The sequence below is a fragment of the Misgurnus anguillicaudatus genome, chromosome 25 (assembly GCF_027580225.2).
Source record: "Misgurnus anguillicaudatus chromosome 25, ASM2758022v2, whole genome shotgun sequence".
NCBI lineage: Eukaryota > Metazoa > Chordata > Actinopteri > Cypriniformes > Cobitidae > Misgurnus > Misgurnus anguillicaudatus.
The window spans coordinates 19,978,783-20,000,250 of NC_073361.2; the positions used below are offsets into that span (position 1 = coordinate 19,978,783).

Below are 21,468 nucleotides of genomic sequence, written 5' to 3' on the forward strand. Positions count from 1 at the left end.
TATTTTTACGGAGAATTGGGGGAACGTAAGATTTACTAACAAAGAACACAATTAGACCTGTTGCACTGTAGTATACAATGGGGCTTTTGCTGTAACCTTTATCACACAGACTGCTCACCAAGCAGGTTTTGATTGTGAAAGGCAAATCCATATGAAGTCATGTGAATAACATTTTGCTTTGTCTTTTTTTGGTGAGTGACGGATGTGGGCATGTGCACTATTATTTACTTCTGAATGTTTAAGTTTTGAAGACATCTATGTCATTCTTTCTATATTTAGAAAGTGAAAAAAATGACATCAAACATTTGTTGTTCATTGTTTGCCGACCAACTGAACTCATAAATAAAGATCATTTGATTGTTGACGGTGAACTTTGTGAAATCCATTGCTTTAACCCTGATTTTTGCTCGATCTTTAGGTCTGGAGGGAGACCCGGACCTGCAGTTTTTGCTGAAGGGTGGAGATCTGTTAAAGGTGAGGTCCGGGTCATGGAAGAAGACCCGATTCTTTCAGCTGAAAGAAGACTGCAAGACCATGTGGCATGAGACCAGCAGGGCCTTCAAGAGTTCAAGTAAATCAACCTGTGAGTACCACCCTACTGTACTACTGTCCTGTGGAGAGGTGTGGACTACAGGTTTTTCCTTACAACAAACTATGCTTTTGTTAAAGGGACATTCTACTTTTTTTGAAAATATTTTCCAGCTCCCCTAGAGTTAAACATTAGATTTTTACCGTTTTGGAATCCATTCAGCTGATCTCAGGGTCTGGTGGTACCAGTTTTAGCATAGCTTAGCATAATCCATCAAATCTGATTAGACCATTAGCATCGCGCTCAAAAATAACCAAAGAGTTTCGATAAGAGTTTTGAAAATAGTTCCCAGCTATTGAAAGTAACCAAGGGGACTATTTTCGAGCAGTGCGTAATATCACTACGCCTACTGCAGCAGTGTTACATAAGCAATTCAATGATTATTACGCCAGTTTGAGAATGTAGTTCCTAGCCATATCTGCCTAGAAAATCGCAACTTTTAATTTTCCGTCGGTCTTAGTACACGGTGTAACTACAGAAGAGTCAAGTTTTAAATAGAAAAAATACAGAAACTCTTTGGTTATTTTTTAGCGCAATGCCAATGGTCTAATCAGATTCAATGGATTGTGCTAAGCTATGCTAAATGTGCTACTGCCAGACACGGAGATTAGCTGAGTGGATTCCAGGGCGGTGGGAATCGGATGTTTAACTGTAGGGGAGCTGGAAAATGAGCATATTTTAAGTGGAATGTCCCTTTAAAGTACCATGGTGGCACTATTGTACATTAGATGGATGAATGTCGTGCTAAGAATGTTATATAACATGGTATATGTCCAAAAACATGGTGACAGTGTGGTATGTGTCCAAAAAAACATTCTTCTAAAATGCTAAAAAAAAATGTATCTGTTATGTGATGCAATGCAGCGTGTGACAGTTTATTTCCCTGCTTATAAATGATTTGTCATCTCATCGTACTGCTGACATTAGCAAACATTAAGCAAGATGAGCATTCCTGCTCATTTTTATTGTGCTACGAACAGATAGTCGGCCCTGCCCTTCATATCCTCCCAAAAACAATTCTGTATCAAAAAGGCTTGGGTGGAAAGCATACTGATAGAATGAGCCGAGAGACAGAAAAACGATTTTGTTGTGATCTTCATATCTTTTTACCACATGTTGTCCAGGGCCCTCTGTACCTCATGGCTTCCTCTCTGGTTCCTGCGGCCAAATGCCTCAGATCAGGCTCTTTATCTGCCGCCTGCCAGACTCTAGCTGTCAAACATCACGGGCCTCATGGAAATGATAAATGAAGCATAGCAAACAAAATTCTAGTAAAAACACAAGATATCACTTGAGCAACTCCGGTCCAGCTTACATGCTTTATTCACGCTCGTGTGGGGTATTTTGGATTATACTTTAACTGGCTAAAATGTATTATTACACACAACGTGGAGACATTGGTTTCTTCTCATGTTTAGAAAACAATAACTTAATATCTGATGTCAGAATAGTTGGGAACATTTATTTAGTCATCATTAGTCAGGCTTATGTTGCCACACACTTGATAGTAGAGCTAAAGGTTTATGTTGAAAGATATTATACTTGCAATTGGATAAGATAATGGCTTGGGGACAAGAAGGTCATTTTTTTTTCAGTGGAGGAGGTCAGGTTTTTATTATCTTGCATTGATGGTGCCAAGTTTATCAAAAAGTTAAAGGGCTTTGGGAGGGCGGGAGAAAACTGAGGAAATGCAGCAGATTGTGTTTATCAAATAAAAGTGCAGATGCCAGTCTGCCTCCTGTTAAACAATCCAGTAATGACATAATGTTGTTGTTTTTCTTAACCCTTTAACTGCCTGGGTTTTATATCCATAGCTGTGAATGATCGGAAATTATTTCTCATCAAATAGTACATTATGACTACACAAATTGATGAATCGGAAAACATTAGCTTAGCTTTTTTACTTTAACCATAAAGTGACGAATCAACTGTTTGGTACAGCATGTTTTACAGTGTAATATGTAAAAAACAGCCAATCACAGTGGCCGCAACACATGCTCCGGTCTTCCATAAACGTAATTGGCTGGTTCTACTTAGGTTATTTGCATAAGGCAATCTGATTGGCTGAAGCACGCATTGGCGCTTGAAAAGTTGAGAAATTTTCAACTTCTGTCGCGAGCAACGGCACTGACGCGGCGCTGACGGATCCACAATTCAGTTCGGGAACGCATGACATCACCCATTAAAAGTGAATGGGAAGCATTAACGCTTACCCACCGTGTGAACGTACCGTGAAAGCAACTCCTTGGCAGCCAACCAGCAACACTCATTATCACATTATGCTTTGCATGGGCAAACCCCATTTACATTTTTATTAGAACATATAAAAATCTAGTTTCCATAATATTTACATAGTCATTTAGCAGATGACTTACAAATCAAGAACATTAGAAATAAGACAACGTACATTATCATTCATTAATCATCAGCGACCTGCAAATTAAGATTATGGTCTAACAGTGATTGAGATGAGACATGTAGTGATTGTGTAAACTGACTTTAATGTCAAAACTGAATTCAGTGCTAGAAAGTTTAGGTTTGTGCATGAGTCAAAGACAAAGAGATGCATCAAGGATGTGGTTTGGTGTCAGGAAATATTTGAGACTACATGGTATTAGAATAGAAGCTTTTGCAGACATTATCAGTATGTTGATGATGACTGCAAAAGCAGAGCAAACATTTATAAACTGGGTTCCCACGGGTCCTTGAAATCCTTGAAAGTTTGTGAATCTGGGGGGAAAATTCAAGGCCCTGGGAGGTTTTTGAAAATATACATATATAGATGCAGGTCATTGAAAGTGCTTGAATCTATTTTTGTCACGGTTAATCTGTTTCATGTCTTGTCTCTGTTCCGATTGTTATCAACTGGACATTCATTGATTAATTACCTGCTTCATCACACCTGTTTGTCATTTAGTCTGTGTGTATATATACCTCTGTCTTCTGTTTGCTCACTGCCGGATTATTTTCATTGATACCCTGTCTGTTTCCTGTGTTAATGTTCCTGTGTTCCTGCATTCACCATGTCTGTCCTCGTGTTTTTATTATTAAATGTTATTTATTTTGAATCTTGCGTTTGCGTCCTGTCCTTACAACCCTGTCGTGACAGAATAATCCGGCCAAACTGGACGCAGCAGGTTCACGGAGGGCGGCTCCCCCATGAGTTTCGTCGAGGGGGAGTAGTGACATCGGGGTTCATTCCCCATCAGCCCCGATGTCTCTTGGGGACCACCGTGAGCGATCGCTAGCTCCTGCGGGCCTGCGGGAGGAGGATCGGCCCAGACGGTCCCCCAACGGTTGAGTCGTCGTCGACGGTCCCTCGGAGGACCACCATCCTGCTCACAGGGGGATCCGGAACGGACCACGCCCGATCATTTCCCCGGGGTGGCTACCGAGCGAGGGTCTCAGTTTCCGCGAGGGGATGGGAGATGATTTCCGGGGGCATCTGATCGTCGACGATTCCCAGGAGGGGGGTAATTCGTCTGCCTCGGTTCTCGGAGCGATCGCTCCGGTTCTCCTGGCGCAGTCCGGCCAACCATACTGTTGGTCTCGTACTGTTGGCAAAACTGTACTGCCGGCTTTGCCAGGGTCCCCAAGCCCTCCACCTCTCCCTTGGACTCTCGCTACCAGACTTTGTTTTTGTTGTGTTTTATGTGAGTGTCTAGTAGCCACTCGTAGAGGGGAGGGTAATGTCACGGTTACTCCGTTTCATGTCTTTTCTCTGTTCCGATTGTTATCACCTGGACATCATTGATTAATTACCTGCTTCATCACACCTGTTTGTCATTTAGTCTGTGTGTATATATACCTCTGTCTTCTGTTTGCTCACTGCCGGATATTGTCATTGATACCCTGTCTGTTTCCTGTGTTAATGTTCCTGTGTTCCTGCATTCACCATGTCTGTCCTCGTGTTTTTATTATTAAATGCAATTTATTTTGAACATTGCGTTTGCGTCCTGTCCTTACAACCCTGCCGTGACAATTTTATGCAAGAAGTTTTCTGGAAAAAATCCATATTATTCCCTGTGTAGTGATTAATATAAAAAATTCTAGATTTTTTAAGCACACGTGCTAAACTGATAGCTTTAAATGCTTATGTCTTCTGTATGCGAATGTTGATTAATACCAAAATGCTTTTTTTCATAGTTGTGTTTGACACATGAAAACGTCTCTGGTTACGTATGTAACTGTTGTTCCCTGAGAAAGGAACGAGGCGCTGCATTTCCCTTGCCATACTTCCTGCATCCCTGTAACGCTTTCTTTGGCAATATTTCAGATAGCGATATACTTCCTGGCTCCTGCGTCACCCTGTCTTTGTCGTTAAGCCTCACCATTGGTTGAATTTAATATACACATTCAGAGGCTGTGTACACTTGGCATTAACATGCGTTTTCATCGATCGGATCACAAGTGGGCAACGTTGATGCCAGGTGTAAACGGTGTTCAAACGTTTTGAGCTTGTCCACTTTTAACCACATTCAGAGGTAGTCGAAAACACTTTTGATCGGATTGCTTTTGTAGTGTAAACGCACATGTGGTTGAATGTGTTCGAACAGCCACACGCGACTGCCTTCTCTCCGCCCATTTATCTAATCTGAGGTACTGAGCACAATGTTTAAGTCTTTTCTGACTTCTAGCGGGAACACACAGTGTACAGCGCTATTTTTAGCCTTTCATTAATAAAACTAAAGCGGCTAATCTCCGCAGTTTCATTTTGCAAGCGTTTGAAAGTTGCGCAATCCTATTTCTTCAATTGCGCTGTAAATTCAGAGAAAGCTCTAACATATGCATGTACAAAACACTGTGCAGCATGTTTACTTACTACAAAAGCAGTGGACTCTGACATAATATTAGTTTGTGTCCATATAAACTCGTCATTACTCCCGCTCACGTTTAAATGACAGTGGAGAGATTCGCCCACCGTCTCGACAGACCGTCCGCTCACAGTATTCACGACAGAAGCGGTCGAAAGTGGACAAAAGAGATAGATTTAAATACCAGGTGTAAACGTGATGTGTCTCTCTCTCATCCACTTCTGATCCGATCGATGAAAACACATCTTATTACCAAGTGTAAACAGCCCCTCAGATGCACTTACCCTACAGCCGGTCTATTCAAATCTTACCCTGGAGGGCTGAGCACTACAGAGTTTAGCTCCAACCCTAATCAAACTTAACCACCTGTGATTGTCTAGTGATCACGAAGACCTTGATTAGCTTGCTCAGGTGTGTTTGATCTGGGTTGGAGCTAAACTCTGCAGTGCTCCGGCCCTCCAGGGTAAGATTTGAATAGCCCTGCCCTACAGTGTATCTTTAAAGGTAACACAATGTAACCTTGCTCCCACTTGATGTGTCCCCACATGTAGTCCTTGATTTTGAGGGTATTGGACCTGGAAAGTCCTTGAAAGGTCCTTGAATTTGAAGTTAACTAAGGTGTGGGAACCCTGTATAAAGATACAGTATATAATCACTGGGGAAGTTGTGAAAATAATGAATGATTACAAAAACATGTAATCTTTAAAGGAAAACTCTACAGTTTTTCAATATTTGACTATGTTCTTACCTCAACTTAGATGAATTAATACATACCTGTCTTTTTTCCATGCGTGCACTTTTAATCTTTGTAAAGCGCCTCATGAATGTGTTAGCATTTAGCGTAGATCCAAACAGGGATGAATTTAAAAGCCACCAAACACTTCCATGTTTTCCCTATTTAAAGACACGAGTTACACGAGTAAGTATGGGCGCACAAAATAAAACTTTTGTTTGGAGCCATAGGAATGAATGGGGCTAGGCTAAATGCGAACACATTCAAGAAGCGCTGTACAAAGATTTAAAGTGCACCCATTAAAAAAGATAGGTATGTATTAATTTATCTAAGTTGAGGTAAAACATAGTAAAATATTGAAAAATGGTGGTGTTTTCCTTTAAAAACATCATCTCTTTGGGGTCTTTTAGCCAAAGAGAGCACAACCCCAAATTCACCCCATTGGCTGAGTCAATGATGCTAAGCTGCATGAAAATTATGTCATTTCTTTTCTAAGCGACTGCTGGTGTAGAAACTGTTACATTGTATTTCATATGTTTAAGTGCCCAAAAAACATCCAACTGGATAAACATCTGCAATAGTAAAGCAGTTGCTATTGGCTTATTGCTTGTTTTTAATTCATCAGAGTTTTTGAATGGAGAAGCATGGTTTTTGCCCGTATGTTGTAGTTGTTAATAGCTGACTTGTAATTCAGTTGAATCTTTAACCAAATCTAAAAGATAACCAAAGTAAGCAGATTAGTGGGCAATATTGACCATTTCTGGTTTCAAGATTGTAGGTTAAACAAACTGTTGCGAACTGTTACATGCAATGAATGAGTAACAATAGAATAATCTGACAAAATTAAATAGGGTGAGAAATATTCCTTAACACAATGATTTCTTTCTATCAGCTACTTTTAGTGGAATCTGAAGGATGTAAGCAGGATCATTTTTGGACACTGCTTCCTTTCAATAGACCACTAGAGATCAACAAATAGTTCTCCAGCAAGTCCCCACATTTGCTTTGTGTGAGTGTCGGCACGTCTAAAACTTCAGACTATCTTCAGCCATGAGTTTCGGTAATATTTGCTCAACTCCAGTCAGCAGAGTACACACAGCAAAACCCAACCCTGATCTGATTTTTCCACTAAGCCATCCATTGTGCATAATTGTTTTATTAGGGATAATAAATTCATTGTATAAGAGTTCGAAAATCTCACTCCGCTTGGATGACTTGCATGGTGAACTTGTTTCCAGTGTTGAAGTCGAGTCTGAGTCAAGACCAAGTCCAGATTAAGCTGTCTTGACTCAGACTCAAAACTTGATCAATTATGGATCTAGACCAGCACTAAACGTGCACTAACCAGCATCAACCAAAATTCTCCTGATGGTAGTCAGATGGGTTTATAAAGGTATTTGCATACATGACAGTAAATTAAAACTGAAACTTCTGTATTTTTATGTAATCGTACATAAAAATACACAGATTTATTTGAGAGATCTGTTAGCCAGATCTTTACCCAGAATATTGTGGTGTAAGCTGAATAGTTGCATATGTTTGATTTTTTCCCTTGTGTGTGTATAGCTGTACACACTTCCATGCATTAAGCTTCCACTAAACATACATCATTTAAAGGAACAGGGTCACTTATCCTGTTTAAAGATGTGTTTACATAAAACAGGGTGTAAAAGACAAAGGGCACAGCAGTGACTGTATTCCAGGTATATTCAATAACCCTCAACTAGAATGAGGTTATCGCCTTATCTCTGTCTGGCACGATGCCTGGCGATGTGTTATCTTTCGTACACCAGTGGTTTAGCAAGATTACTTAAGTGAGAAATCAAGTTCATCTCTAATTCATGAATACTGGTGTGTCTAAATCTTAGGAGGTGTTGTTGCAGATGAGACATTATGCATTTGGCAGACGCTTTAACCAAAGGCGCTTACAAGCTACTGTATACATTTTTAGCAGTTCCTTAAGAATCAAACCCACAACTTTTGCTGTGGTAACACAATACTCAGTTGAGCTACAGTAGGAACGTAGACATAAATATAGAAATAGATCTAAAGTCAGAGGGCTGTTTTTAAACATTTGAATTGCATTATGAATTATTCTTTTATTATGAGCATTATCATTTTATGCATGTATTTAGTGTATACAGTACATTTTATTAATCAATGCTTTTTTATACTGCATGCACACTGCCACCGACATTGTCGCTGTGTGTCACCCATCTCTTTCAGTGAGGTCATTAGAAGTCGTTCCTAATTAAACTTGTCCTAAAAGGACATGAGTAAATTAACAAATTTTAAGTTATAAAAGATTTAAATTAGTACACAAAGTAAGATCAAACATGGTATTTTTTTCTTGTGTTCTGACCATAGACTGTAAAAAAAGATGGCTGTAGTGTCCGTGACGTCACCCATTGGTTTCTGAAGATCGTTTTTAAAGTTTAAAGTAGGCGTTGCCTGCTGTCGCCATCTTGGCCGCACGTCATCGCGTATCACATATCCGAAAATGAGTAAAGAGGTGGGACGTGGGTAAAGCTGATGTGTCTGGTTGCTAAAACCACGCCCCCCCCAGCTTAACTCTAGTGACCACAGTGGCTGTTCACCCCTCACCCAAGTGGCCACGCCCTTAATTATGCAGATCTTTAAAGCTTAATATAATTTAAACCCCCTCACAGTTGTCATAAAGGGAAAAATTAGCTATACAGACCAAAAAGATTTTTATACCAGGTTGTAAACATATTATTTTCTACTGTAAAGTTGGAAATTTTAACATGGGGATATATGGGAATTGACTCCCTTTTGGAGCCTGCCTCTAGCGGCCAGTCAATGAATTGCAGTTTAAGTCACTTCCGTATTGAAAGGTTGGCCCTCAGTTCTGACCTTCTTTCTTTTGTTAATTTTGTTCTGACCCTCCTGTAAAATTGGTGAAATGTCTCTGGTTCTTACCCCTTGATATGCTCTATTGAAACTACTCACACCCTGACACAACACTGGTTTAAGTGTTGCACAACTGCATGTACAGACCTGCATAATGCATGAGTCTCAGACACACAGAATTGCTGTGATTTTTAGCTTTGGGCCATTTTACCAAAGTAGTTAAAATAATGCAGGGCTCAACATAAAGGACTGCTGGTTGCCTGGGGCCAGCGTGAGGGATGCTCGGGCCAGTAAAAAGTATTGTCACTTGCCTGATCAGACCAGTGCTTCACCCCCAGTCACTAAAATATATGTTCTGCTTGTGGCCATTTGTCTGTATGTATTCTTATGCAATGTTACCATCGAGACACATTTAAGGGCCTGTTTACACGAGAACGCTCAAAGGTGAAAACGTAAAAATATTTTATCGGATGTGCCTTTCGTTTACACGGCGATGACATTTTGGGGGCTTAAAAACGCAAAAAAGTGAAACCACCCTTCAGAGTGGAAATCTTAAAAACAATCTACCGTCGCATTCTCGTCTAAAGAGTAAAAACGCAAAAGTCTGCTCACGGTGGCTCTCGTCGCGTACGCGTTTACGTCACAGGCATGCGCCAGTTCAGGAAAATAACAACAAACATGTCAGATTATTTCCATACGTCGGACCTTCAAGTTGCCATAGCAGCTCTGATAAATATACAAGTCTTTCCAGCAGTTGTACGAATTATTCACAGCAAGTATTACTGGTCAGAGAAGGCGCATTAATTACCTCAGTGATAACGCAACGCCACTTTTGTGGTTTCTTTTCAGATCGTTTACATGTAAACGTAGCCTAAGTGTTGCGAAAGTTAAATTCTCAGCAATGCCACGTGTTTTTGTGAACACTACTGTGTGTTACGTCATCCGAAAACATTATTTATTTACATCTTGGAAGCAGACATTTACTTTTTGTTATGCAAAAAGTTTTAATTATGCAATGTTTTGCAGTTTGCAATCAGTTTCCAGGTAAAGCAGACAAGTCGCGAGCCTTTTCCAGTAAAAAAAGTTGTAAAATTTAAGAATTAGAGTTTACATTTAAACTTGACAATTGTCTTAAAAATTATGAATAAAATGTATATTTTTTACAGTTATATTTGACTTTTTAATTATTATTTTAAATATTTTCCCTGAATATTTTTTTGTGGGGCCAGTGAAAATTTTGGCCGGGCAAGTAAAAACCTGAACCACTGGCCCGACTGGGCCAGTATAAAAAATTATTGAAAATTATTTATTAGTGTTGAGCCCTGTAATTAAAAACCCTTTTCTCATCTGCAGTCTGCATCGAGGACATTGACTCTGTGCGGCATGGTCGTCAGACCGAAGGGCTTAAGAATCACACCGACTCTTCTGTGGAGGACCGCTGCTTTTCCATCATCTTCAAAGGACGACGCAAGAACCTGGACTTGATTGCCTCATCCAAAGACGAGGCCAAGCAGTGGGTCAGAGGCCTGGATAAGGTCATCAACAGCAGTAAGAACCTTAGCCGCCTGGAGAACAGTGAACAGTATCCTTTAACCATCATCCAAAACTTAATAAATGAAACATAACAGATCCCTACAATGCCTTTTAACGTGTATCAGCCCAGTTATTTTTTCACATTTTAAACTCTTTCATGTCATTTCAGGGTTACTTTTAAACATAAAACCCTTATACAACATGTTGAAATAGTAAGTTGTGTAAGGTAAGGTCTGGTTTAAAATTATTGTTCAACCACTATCGATACCAATGCTACAGCAATCAATCGCTCTACGTGTGCCTGCCAAAAGGGCGAAGTTTAGGCTGCCTGACTGCAGGAGCTTTATAGTAACATTAACTGGATCATGTTGAACATATTTTTTATTATTTTCTTAAAAAAAAAAACTACACAGTTATGCCTCAAACAGTTGAATAAATACTAAATAAATTTCCAGTGCTTCATATTCAGCCCTTACATCAGACATAAAGCTGGATCTACAGCTGTATGCGCAAAGCAGACAAGAATCATGACAACAAAATGACATTGAAGGAATTGAAGCATTTCCTGCGGCAGATCAATGTAGATTTGGATGACGGGTATGCTGAGGCGCTGTTTAAGGTGAGAGCTTTACTAGTCCTTATGTTTTAAATGTACCAATATTTTGTTAGGATTTCTTAAAAATTAGTTTTATGATTATTAAGAATATATATTACAAATAGATGTTATTTTTAGGGCCCGAGCACACCGGGGTGTGAGGACCCTGTTGTTCTTCAAGGAGTTTTTATTATTATTTTTCTCAGAAGTCAGCAGGACTTTAGAGGGCCTAAACATGTCCTCATGAAACTTTACACAGATGTCAAGAGTGGTGAAAATTTACATGTGTTGTAGGCTTTGGAATTAGGCGTGGGAAAATAGCTCTATAGCGCCACCTACAAATTTTTAACAAAGCAGCCCTCGGACTGTGTTTGACGTACAATTACGAAATTTGGTACGCTTCTGTAGCATGACAAGACCTACAAAAAAGTCTCTTGGAGCGAAGCCGTAAACCAAACAGGAAGTCAGCTATTCAGAGTTATTTTTGTTGATTGGGGCGCAGTTTTTGTCATTTCCAGGCGTCATACTTTATCAAACTCCTCCTACAGTTTTCGTTGGATCATCTTCATATCAAATTGCGAAGGATTTGACTCTACGTAAAAATGTGTGCCGGTTCTGGCCTGACAAAATGTGATGTTTTCCCATGAAACAGGAAGTTGCTGGAACTCAGGCATGCAGTGTCCGATCTGTCCCAAATTTCACATGATTGCTAAGAGTCCTGACCTGAACACATCTACATTTCAATTTTCATTTATAGTCATAGCGCCACCAGCTAGCAACCTGAAGGGGCATGTTTTAGTGCCACTTTTAAATATTCAACGAAGCAGCCCTTGGACTGTGTTTAATGTACATGTACGAATTTCGGTATGCTCATGTATTATTACAAGCCAAACAAAAAAGTCTCTTGGAGCAATGCCCTACACCAAACAGGAAGTCAGCTATTTTTAATTATTTCTCAGATTTTGGCTCAGTTTTTCATATTTCCAGCAGTCATACTTTAACTAACTCCTCCTACAGTTTTCGTCGGATCATCATCATATTTGGTGAGTTTCATCTTAAGGCCTTTGAGGATTTGATTCTATGTTAAAATTTTTGTCTATTTCGGTCCGCCAAAATTTGATGTTTCACTATGAAACAGATTGCTGGAACTCAGGCCTACAATGTCCAATCTTTCCCAAACTTCACATGATTGCTAAGAGTCCTGACCTGAGCATATCTACATGTCAATAGTCACTTATGGTTATAGCGCCACCAGCTGGCAACAGGAAGTGACATGTTTACAATGATTATGCAATGTCGGATTTGTCCCAAACTTCACATGATTGATAAGAGTCCTGACCTGAACACATCTACATATCAACAGTCACTTATGGTTATAGCGCCACCAGCTGGCAACAGGAAGTGACATGTTTACAATGATTATGCAATGTAGGATTTGTCCCAAACTTCACATGATTAATAAGAGTCCTGACCTGAACACATCTACATGCCAATAGTCAGTTATGGTCATAGCGCCACCAGCTGGCAACAGGAAGTGACATGTTTACAATGATTATGCAATGTCGGATTTGTCCCAAACTTCACATGATTAATAAGAGTCCTGGACTGAACACATCTACATGGCAATAGTCAGTTATGGTCATAGCGCCACCAGCTGCCAACAGGAAGTGACATGTTTACACTGATTATGCAATGTCCGATCTTTCCCTAACTTCACATGATTAATAAGAGTCCTGGACTAAACACATCTACATGGCAATAGTCACTTATGGTCATAGTGCCACCAGCTGGCAACAGGAACTGACATGTTTACACTGATTATGCAATGTGTGATCTTTCCCTAACTTCACATGATTGATAAGAGTCCAGGACTGAACACATCAACATGGCAATATTCAGTTCAGTCATAGCATCACCTACTGGCATGGTGAACAGGCATGTTTTACATTATCTTAAACATACAGTGTTCAATCTGTGCTCTAATTATGTTTAATAAGACTCTAGGACTGAAGGCATTTATGTACACTATTAAGTTTTAGTTATTGTGCCTCCTGCTGCAAAATTACATTGCCATATTCCTTCTATATTTACTCAATTAAATGCATATCCCCCACTGTTCATTGCTTTTCTAAGGTCATCGGCTGGCAGTGGCCATTGGTGCGAGGGCCGTTTCATCGCTGCTTGCAGCTTTAATTTGCAATTGTATTTAAATCATACAGTAGTGTTTGTTTTATTTATGAAAATAAATTATGAAAATGTATTACCTGAGTTGGGTCCATGATTTCATGAAAAATGCTGTAACAATAAAGTAATGACAAAAAGTATTTGAAAATAGGTTTTATTATTATATTACAGAATAATAGTTATGCCTCCTGATATTCATGCTGGTACACTTAAAAGATTTGTTTTCTTATCATTTTACAGCAATGTGACACATCAAAGTCAGGCACGCTGGAAGACTCAGAGATTAAACATTTTTACGATTTGCTGACTAAACGTGAAGAAGTTGACGCAATCTTTAGAAGGTACTCTAATGGTAAAGAAAAGATGAGCGCAGATGACCTGCTGAACTTCATTCAGGATGAACAGAGAGAGCCAGTGGGTTTGGATTACGCCAAGAACATCATCGATAAATATGAAGTGGATGAGAACGGTAATGAAACTTAAATGACAAGACATCACATAACATTTAAATGATTTTCAAAAAATCTTTGTTTCTAATTTGCAAGTTTTTTTATTTCGAAAATGTAATTGGCTTATTTTAAAGGGAACATATCATGAAAATCTGACTTTTTCCATGTTTAAGTGCTTTAATTGTGTCCCCAGTGCTTCTATCAACCTAGAAAATGCGAAAAAGATCAACCCAGTAACTTTGGTTTTGGTAAACCATTCTCTGCAAGCATGTGAAAAATAGGTCATTGAAATTTTGGCTCCCCTGTGATGCAAGAAGGGGATAATACTGCCCCTTAATCTGCACTATCAAACCACAGCACTGCCATTAAGTGCAGCGATCAGCTCATTTGCATGTCAAAGGACGCACCCAAAATCATACATTTTGCTTACACCTACAAAGTGGCAATTTCAACATGTTAAAATAAATTATCCATTTTGAGTATTTTGAGCTAGAACTTCACATATGTACTCTGGGGACACCAAAGATTTATTTGACATCTTGTGAAAGGTCCCCTTTAAACCGTATTGAAAATAGCACAGTATCACTTTCACCAAGATGAAACAAACTGAATAATCATACTGCAGTTATATAAACACAATGTCTATTCTGTAAATACGTTTAAGTGAATGCAGTGTTTTTGAATTTGTCCAGCCAAACAGGTGAAGCAGATGACTAAGGATGGCTTCCTGATGTATCTGAACCACGAGGAATGCAGCCTCTTTAACCCCGCCCACAAACCTGTGTACCAGGACATGCGACAACCACTCAGTCATTACTTTATTTCTTCTTCACACAACACCTATCTGATGGAGGACCAGCTGAAAGGTCCTAGCAGCACAGAGGCCTATATAAAGTATGAACACATACAAAGTCTGAGAAGCACACATAATATCTTTGTTTAAGATTGTTAAGATTGTTTAAAGTTGGGTCATGGTGCTATTTGCTAATCACTGTGATCTTTTCACTGACCCACCCGCCTGCCATACCCCGAGACCGAATGTAAAGATAGAACATTTTGAGGGGGGGAGGAGATTTGCGGTTTTAATTAAAGATTATGAGGGCACATGAATAACAAAAATGAAGCTCAGAGATAAGTAATTTGTAAAAAATAATCATTTCAATTTCATTGCGACTTTTATGCGTGAGTGATTTACATGTTAAGTCAATGGAATGTTGCGATTAGACATCCTTCTGCACGAATGACGCGAATTTCACAAGCACATATTGCGAGTTAACTTAAAGGGACATTCCATTTTTTTTAGTGTGCTGGTTTTCCAGCTCCCCTGGGGTTGATCATTTGATTCTTGCCGTTTTGGAATCCGTTCAGCTGGTCTCCGGGTCTGGCACTAGCACTTTTAGCTTTTGGCATAGCTTAGCGCAATCCGTTGAATCTGATTGGACCATTGGCATCACGCTAAAAATAACCAAAGAGTTTCGATATTTTTACTATTTAAAACTTCGGTCAGTGCGTAATATCACTACGCCTGCTGCAGCCATATTACATCAGCAAAGTAGGCCAAATAGGAAAACAGGAAAAATATCGAAACTCTGGTTACTTTTTAGGGTGATGCTAATGGTCTAATCAGATTCAATGGATTGTACTATGCTATGCTAAAAGTGGTACCGCCAGACCCGGAGATCAGCTGAATAGATTTCAAAACTGTAAAAATCAAATGTTTAACTCTAGGGGAGCTGGAAAATTAGCATAATTTCAAGAAAAGTGGAGTGTCCCTTTAAATGTTCAAGCGTCCAACTATGCATGAATAGCGACGTTTAAATGCTTTCATTACACACAGTACACACCATGTAGCACCGCGTTCCTCACTCACGATTACTTGTGGGATTTAACTTTGTGTCATGCTAATTTTTCACTTGAGTTGAATATTTTAAACTTGCGCGAAGATGCGTTGGAGGAGAATAGCGCATGTTTTCGCACCAATTGCGCTGCCCAGTTTGCGTCTGATCGCGTCTTCACATTGACTTTGTATGTAATTCGTTGAACTCGCGTTTGGTGTGTTTGCTATAAGTCTCTCTGTAGCATCTTTCAAAAGAATCCTAATGTTAGGGAAAAAGTGTGGCTATGGTTATATGACTGTTATATTTTATATATTTATCATTATTAAGAACACTTATCATTTCAGTCTGAGCATCTCAATATCTTGTGTATGTGCGTCATTGCCATTTTTAATGCAAAATGATAATTTTTGATGCTGCAGGTTCATTTCATTTTAAAGTCAGAATTTAAAGACCACAAAGGAATCAGACAGTAAACTTCAAACAGTACAAGTCAACTATTGGTTGCTGTATTAACCACGATTGTCTTGCAGAGCGTTAATGAAGAGCTGTCGCTGTGTGGAGCTGGATTGTTGGGATGGTGTCAACGGGGAGCCGGTCGTTTACCACGGCCATACTCTCACATCCAAAGTGCTGTTTAAAGATGTCATCAAGGCTATTAAAGAATACGCGTTCAAAGTGAGTAAACTGATATTATACTGTATATACCAGGGGTCTACAACCTTTTTGTGAACAAAGGTTACCACAATGGGTAAATCAATCTGGAGGGCTACTTTTTGATATAGTGTACTCAAAAACTACTTTTCTGTTATACTTGTTGATTTTATTGTATTTTACTTTTTGATATGTTTTACTGTTGTTTAAAATGTTAACATACGTAAGCCAAGCTAATATAAAAAATATGTAATAAATAAATATTAAAATTCAGGCTAATAATAGAATGTGCTTTGGTGCGGGCACCACGTTGGAGACCCCTGGTATATACAGTACTGTGCAAAAGTCTTAGGCCACCATACCACAATTAGATTAGTTGTTTTTGCAATGTTATAGTGATCATATATAATTATTTATCAGTCTCTTTTATATAATACATCCAGAAAATACAGGAAATGTGTATGTAGTATAAAATTTTTTATAAAAATGTAAACTGATCTGTCAAATTTTTAGGGTAAACTTCCCTTCCACTTGAGCAATAGGAGGAAACTGCAGGATCTCTTAAACCTAAATACAATTAAATCCTAATTTCTCATTTTAAAGAAATTAGTCTTTTTACTTCATTATGCTTAAAAACACTCAAGATGTGTTTAGTGCCAAGAGAGGTCACACTAAACACAGACGATGCCTAAAGAAGACATTTAGTCAACACCGACGATGCCTAAAGAAGACATTTAGTCCTAAATTTTTAAATTTTTTGTACATATTTCCTATATTTTCTGTTTGTATCTTAATGAAAAATAAATATGGATGGACATTAAAACTATTAAAACAACAAGTCTTTTGCACAGTACTGTATTTGAGGAATACTTGAAGAGTTCAGATGCAAACCCAACATGTTTCTCATGACTTACTGAATGTATGATGCCATTGCTGATCTGCTCTATTAATTATGAAAATGTTAAATTAAACTGAAGGTTAAACTAATCTAAAAATACACTATAGTGTAACAATACATGCCTAGATCTCAATTTCTGTGTTTTTGCCATATTAGACCTCAGAATACCCAGTGATCCTGTCTCTGGAGAACCATTGCAGCCTAGAGCAGCAAAAAGTCATGGCCTGGCACTTAACCTCCACCTTGGGTAGCGCTCTGCTCACTCGACCCCTGGGCAAACAAATGCCCACCAATTTTCCAGGACCTGAGGTTAGTCTTGTCTATGCATTCATTGAAAATGGGTATACATCAGGGTTCCCAGGGGTCCTTGAAATCCTTGAAAGTTTGTGAATCTGGGGGGGAAAATTAAAGGCCCTGGGAAGTTTTGAAAATATACCTACATAGATACAGGTCATTGAAAGTGCATGAATCTATTTTATGCAATAAGTTTTCTGAAAAAAATCCATATTATTCCATTTGTAGTGTACGCTAATATCATAAAAATTCTAGACTTTTTAAGCAGACGTGCTAAACTGTAAATGCTTATATCTTCTGTATGCGAATCTTTATTCATACCAAAATGCTTTTTTGCATAGTTGTGTTTGACACATAAAAACGTCTCTGGTTACGTATGTAATTGTTGTTTCCTGAGAAGGGAATGAGACGCTGCGTCTCTTTTGCCATACTTCTTGTGTCCCTGTAACGCAGTCTAATATTTCAGATGGCAGATATACTTCCTGACTCCTGCGTCACCCTATCTTTGTTGTTAAGCCACACCATTGGTTGAATTTGATATACCCATTCAGACGCACTTACCCCTGGAGGCGTCCCCAAAGTGTCATTGCAGTGACGCAGCGTGAGTTCCCTTAAAAGGGAACTGTAACAATGTATCTTAAAAGGTAACACGATGTAACCTTGCTCTTACTTGAAATGTGTCCCCACATTTAGTCCTTGAATTTGAGTATTGCACCTGGAAAGTCCTTGAAAGGTCCTTGAATTTGAAGTTAACTAAGGTGTGGGAACCCTGATACATGCAACAGGGAATATACTTCATACGACTTGTGAATGAATGTGATTTGAGTTCATATTAGAGGGGGCACATCGCCACCTGCTGGATAAGTTTTATAGCACTCAGATGACAGCCAGATGACGTCTTAAAAGCTGTTATCACCCCACCCTTTATCTTACCTCAAAAGACTTCCTCATCTTTCATGTGCATGTCCTGTTTATTTCTGTAACCACTATGAATTGAAATCACGGCTCAAAGTGAGGTAGTGATTATCGGTACATCTACAATTAATGTGTGGAGCCAGATTTTGTTACGTAACGTAAGCTTTCGTAGATTTATCAATGGAAGATTATTTACCAAAACGCACATAGCTGTCAGTTTCAAGCACAAGTTTAAACAGGCTCTTACAAAACTTGGCCTCGAGAGACTGCGTTTAGAAATGTGGTGGTTGGGTGGGAGGGTCATAGTTTTATGCTTTGAGTTTATGATCGTACCCAACAGGCACGTTCAGAATTCCAGCAGCTGGATCTGTTTTGCGCCGTGAAAACAAATGAGTGTTTTCTTTGTCAAATTATGTTTCGAATAGACACACACACTGTAACCTGAGCTTCGTCTTTTAATGAGAACTTCGTCCAGCTTCCCTGAATGGCCTCGGGGATGGGAGCATGATGAAAATGATCCTGGAAAATCCCACATTGAGAAATGATAGGAAGGAATCTTCTTTCCAAATCTTTTGTTGTTAGGCTGTGAACGTGATCTAGAGTTTTTCATTGGCTGTGCATCAGTATGATCGGAAAACATTTGTGTCATAATGTTTTTTTTTTTGGCAGGAACTGAAGGGCCGTTTCCTAATCAAAGGAAAACGCTTGAATAAACTGGACACGGCGTTCAACAACAACAGCACAGAGGATGTGGACAGCGTGTCTGAGGAAGACGAATCTGCTGAACTGAAAGACGAAGAAAAACCTAAAGGCCAGGTACTGTATGTTTAAAAAGCCTGCGGTCATTCCCAACAACACAAGAACTAATTAAAAGCAAGCATGAAATTGACCTATAGCTAAGCCACGCCCCCTCCACAAACTCGGACAAACAATCAACATTCGGTGACAGGTGCTATGGCAGCTGTCACAGTCGGAGACATTTCTCAGAAGGCAATTTTTGGAGACAGAAAGACTGTATATCATCTTAAAGTCACCAAAAGGGCCTTAACTTGGAGGGTTATATTAATAATTTTATTGTTGAGAAGGTCGATGTAGACATCCTTGTTTAATTTATCCACGTTTAGTTAGTGTTGTGGTCTACCGCATAACTAAATCTAGACACTTAACGTTAAAATGTGGCTTGGGAAAAGGTAAAAAATACACAACGTCGCCCGGCCTCTCAGGATACCTAGTGTCGGAGTTGCATGTATCCCATTTTATCCCATTTGACCATTTTAAACTCAAAATGCAAGAAAAAAATATATAAAAACGAATGACTAACTGCAATGCATTTCAATGGACGTGTAAGCAGATAATGTCTGAGTGTATTGGGTTAGCTATGCGCACTGTGATTGGCGTTTGGGGGCGTGGCTTAGCCATAGGTCAATTACCCAACATCAGTACAGTACAAACCTGTAAGAGCTCTTATGATTGACAGACAGACAGAAAGAAAGAAATAGAAGTGCCACAGACCAAAGTAATGCTAAAAATACATGCAAACTGTATTAAAGCAAATATCTCACGAGTCACACTATAACATGCACAGTTTGTCACAAATAAGCAGGGAAAAATAGCAAAATAAGCACATTGTCATATAGAAAAACTGATTTCTTAATCCAGATTTTTCCTGTTGTTTTAAGGTGCTTATATTAATGCACCGAATACATCTGCATTGCATGTAGGATTGTGGAAATGTGTCTTTGCATACACAAAGCTAATATAGATAAGGTCAAGCTCCAATCGGGACACCACACAAGTCTGATTCAAATCAGAGAAGCTCAGATTTCTTTCGCACATATGTTTTCATGAACATAAAATGTATAGCTTATATACACTGAGTGTAAATGTCCTGAATATTTTGTCCGTTTTTAATTTTTTTGTAGAAGTCTAAGAAGATCAAGCTGGCTAAGGAGCTGTCTGATCTGGTCATCTACTGCAAGAGTGTTCATTTCACTAGTTTTGAAGATTCAAAAGCAAAACATGCATTTTATGAAATGGCTTCCTTCAAGGAGAGCAAAGCGTTGAACCTGGTGGGGAACTCGGGTATGTACATCATGTTTGGTTTATTTGTTTCTGGCTGTGAAGTTATTGATGTTCAATACAGGGGAGTAATGTTGCCAGATATTCATAATTTCCTTCTCTTCCATATTAATGTCTTAAAGCCACAGCATACATTCGTCACAACATTGATAAGTTGAGTCGAATCTACCCTGCCGGCTCCAGAACAGATTCATCCAACTACAATCCAGTGCCATTGTGGACCGCCGGCTGCCAAATAGGTTCAAAGCTCGTGTGATTCACATAATGATTTAAATTATGTTCTTGTGCTGCCATTCACCATTTCATCTGTTTTTATTTTTTTATTTGGTCCACAGTTGCTCTAAACTTCCAGACTCCCTGTAAAGAGATGGATCTGAATCAAGGCTGCTTTTTACCCAATGGCAGGTGCGGTTATATATTGAAGCCACAGTTTCTGAGAGACCCAGCCACCCAGTTTGACCCTGTTAACCTCAGAATCGGCCCCTGGCTAAAGAAGAAGACCCTGCATGTCATGGTGAGACCATTTTATTTTAATGCTTTTGAGGAAGTTGAGAGCATTGATAAAAAAAAAAAAATATATATATATATATATATATATATATATATATATATATTAGGGCTGGGACTCGATTAAAAAAATTAATCTAATTAATTAGAGGCTTTGTAATTAATTAATCGAAATTAATCACATTTTAATCACATATAAATATTTGACCTGAGAACATTGAGAAGTTATTTTTTCACATGGATTTTTAGTATACCATCAATAATGACTGAATACATAAGTTTAAGCAACAAAATATTGTTTATTTTTGTTCAACCAAGTCGTTGTACTCGGAGTCGGGCTAACGTCCACGCTAGCTGCTATATGTTTTGCATTGAGATGATACTTGATGATATCCGTTCGTTTTTTATAAAAAAAATCCCATCAGGCCCAACCAAAGCGATCTCATCAGCTTCTTCGTTCATGTTCACTGTTGTTTGTTGTTGTCTGAAATCATGATGAACGCTAGTTGGTGCTTCGG

At 38.9% G+C, this 21,468-nt stretch overlaps 1 protein-coding gene across 3 annotated transcripts in view; it reads left to right on the top strand.

The window, feature by feature from the left end:
* Positions 1 to 21,468, top strand: part of plcd1a (phospholipase C, delta 1a) — a 30,854-nt gene that overhangs the window by 6,565 nt on the left and 2,821 nt on the right. For all 3 annotated transcript variants that reach the window (XR_012368183.1, XM_055181992.2, XM_055181991.2), the window contains exons 2-12: positions 419 to 583; positions 10,361 to 10,589; positions 11,030 to 11,159; positions 13,560 to 13,788; positions 14,461 to 14,662; positions 16,137 to 16,281; positions 17,312 to 17,464; positions 19,034 to 19,180; positions 20,287 to 20,446; positions 20,566 to 20,682; positions 20,779 to 20,957. Coding sequence is in view for 2 of the 3 variants with exons in the window: in XM_055181992.2 (XP_055037967.1) it covers positions 419 to 583; positions 10,361 to 10,589; positions 11,030 to 11,159; positions 13,560 to 13,788; positions 14,461 to 14,662; positions 16,137 to 16,281; positions 17,312 to 17,464; positions 19,034 to 19,180; positions 20,287 to 20,446; positions 20,566 to 20,682; positions 20,779 to 20,957 (1,856 nt within the window). In the remaining variant the exon portion in view is untranslated. The remainder of the gene's footprint in view (positions 1 to 418; positions 584 to 10,360; positions 10,590 to 11,029; positions 11,160 to 13,559; positions 13,789 to 14,460; positions 14,663 to 16,136; positions 16,282 to 17,311; positions 17,465 to 19,033; positions 19,181 to 20,286; positions 20,447 to 20,565; positions 20,683 to 20,778; positions 20,958 to 21,468) is intronic.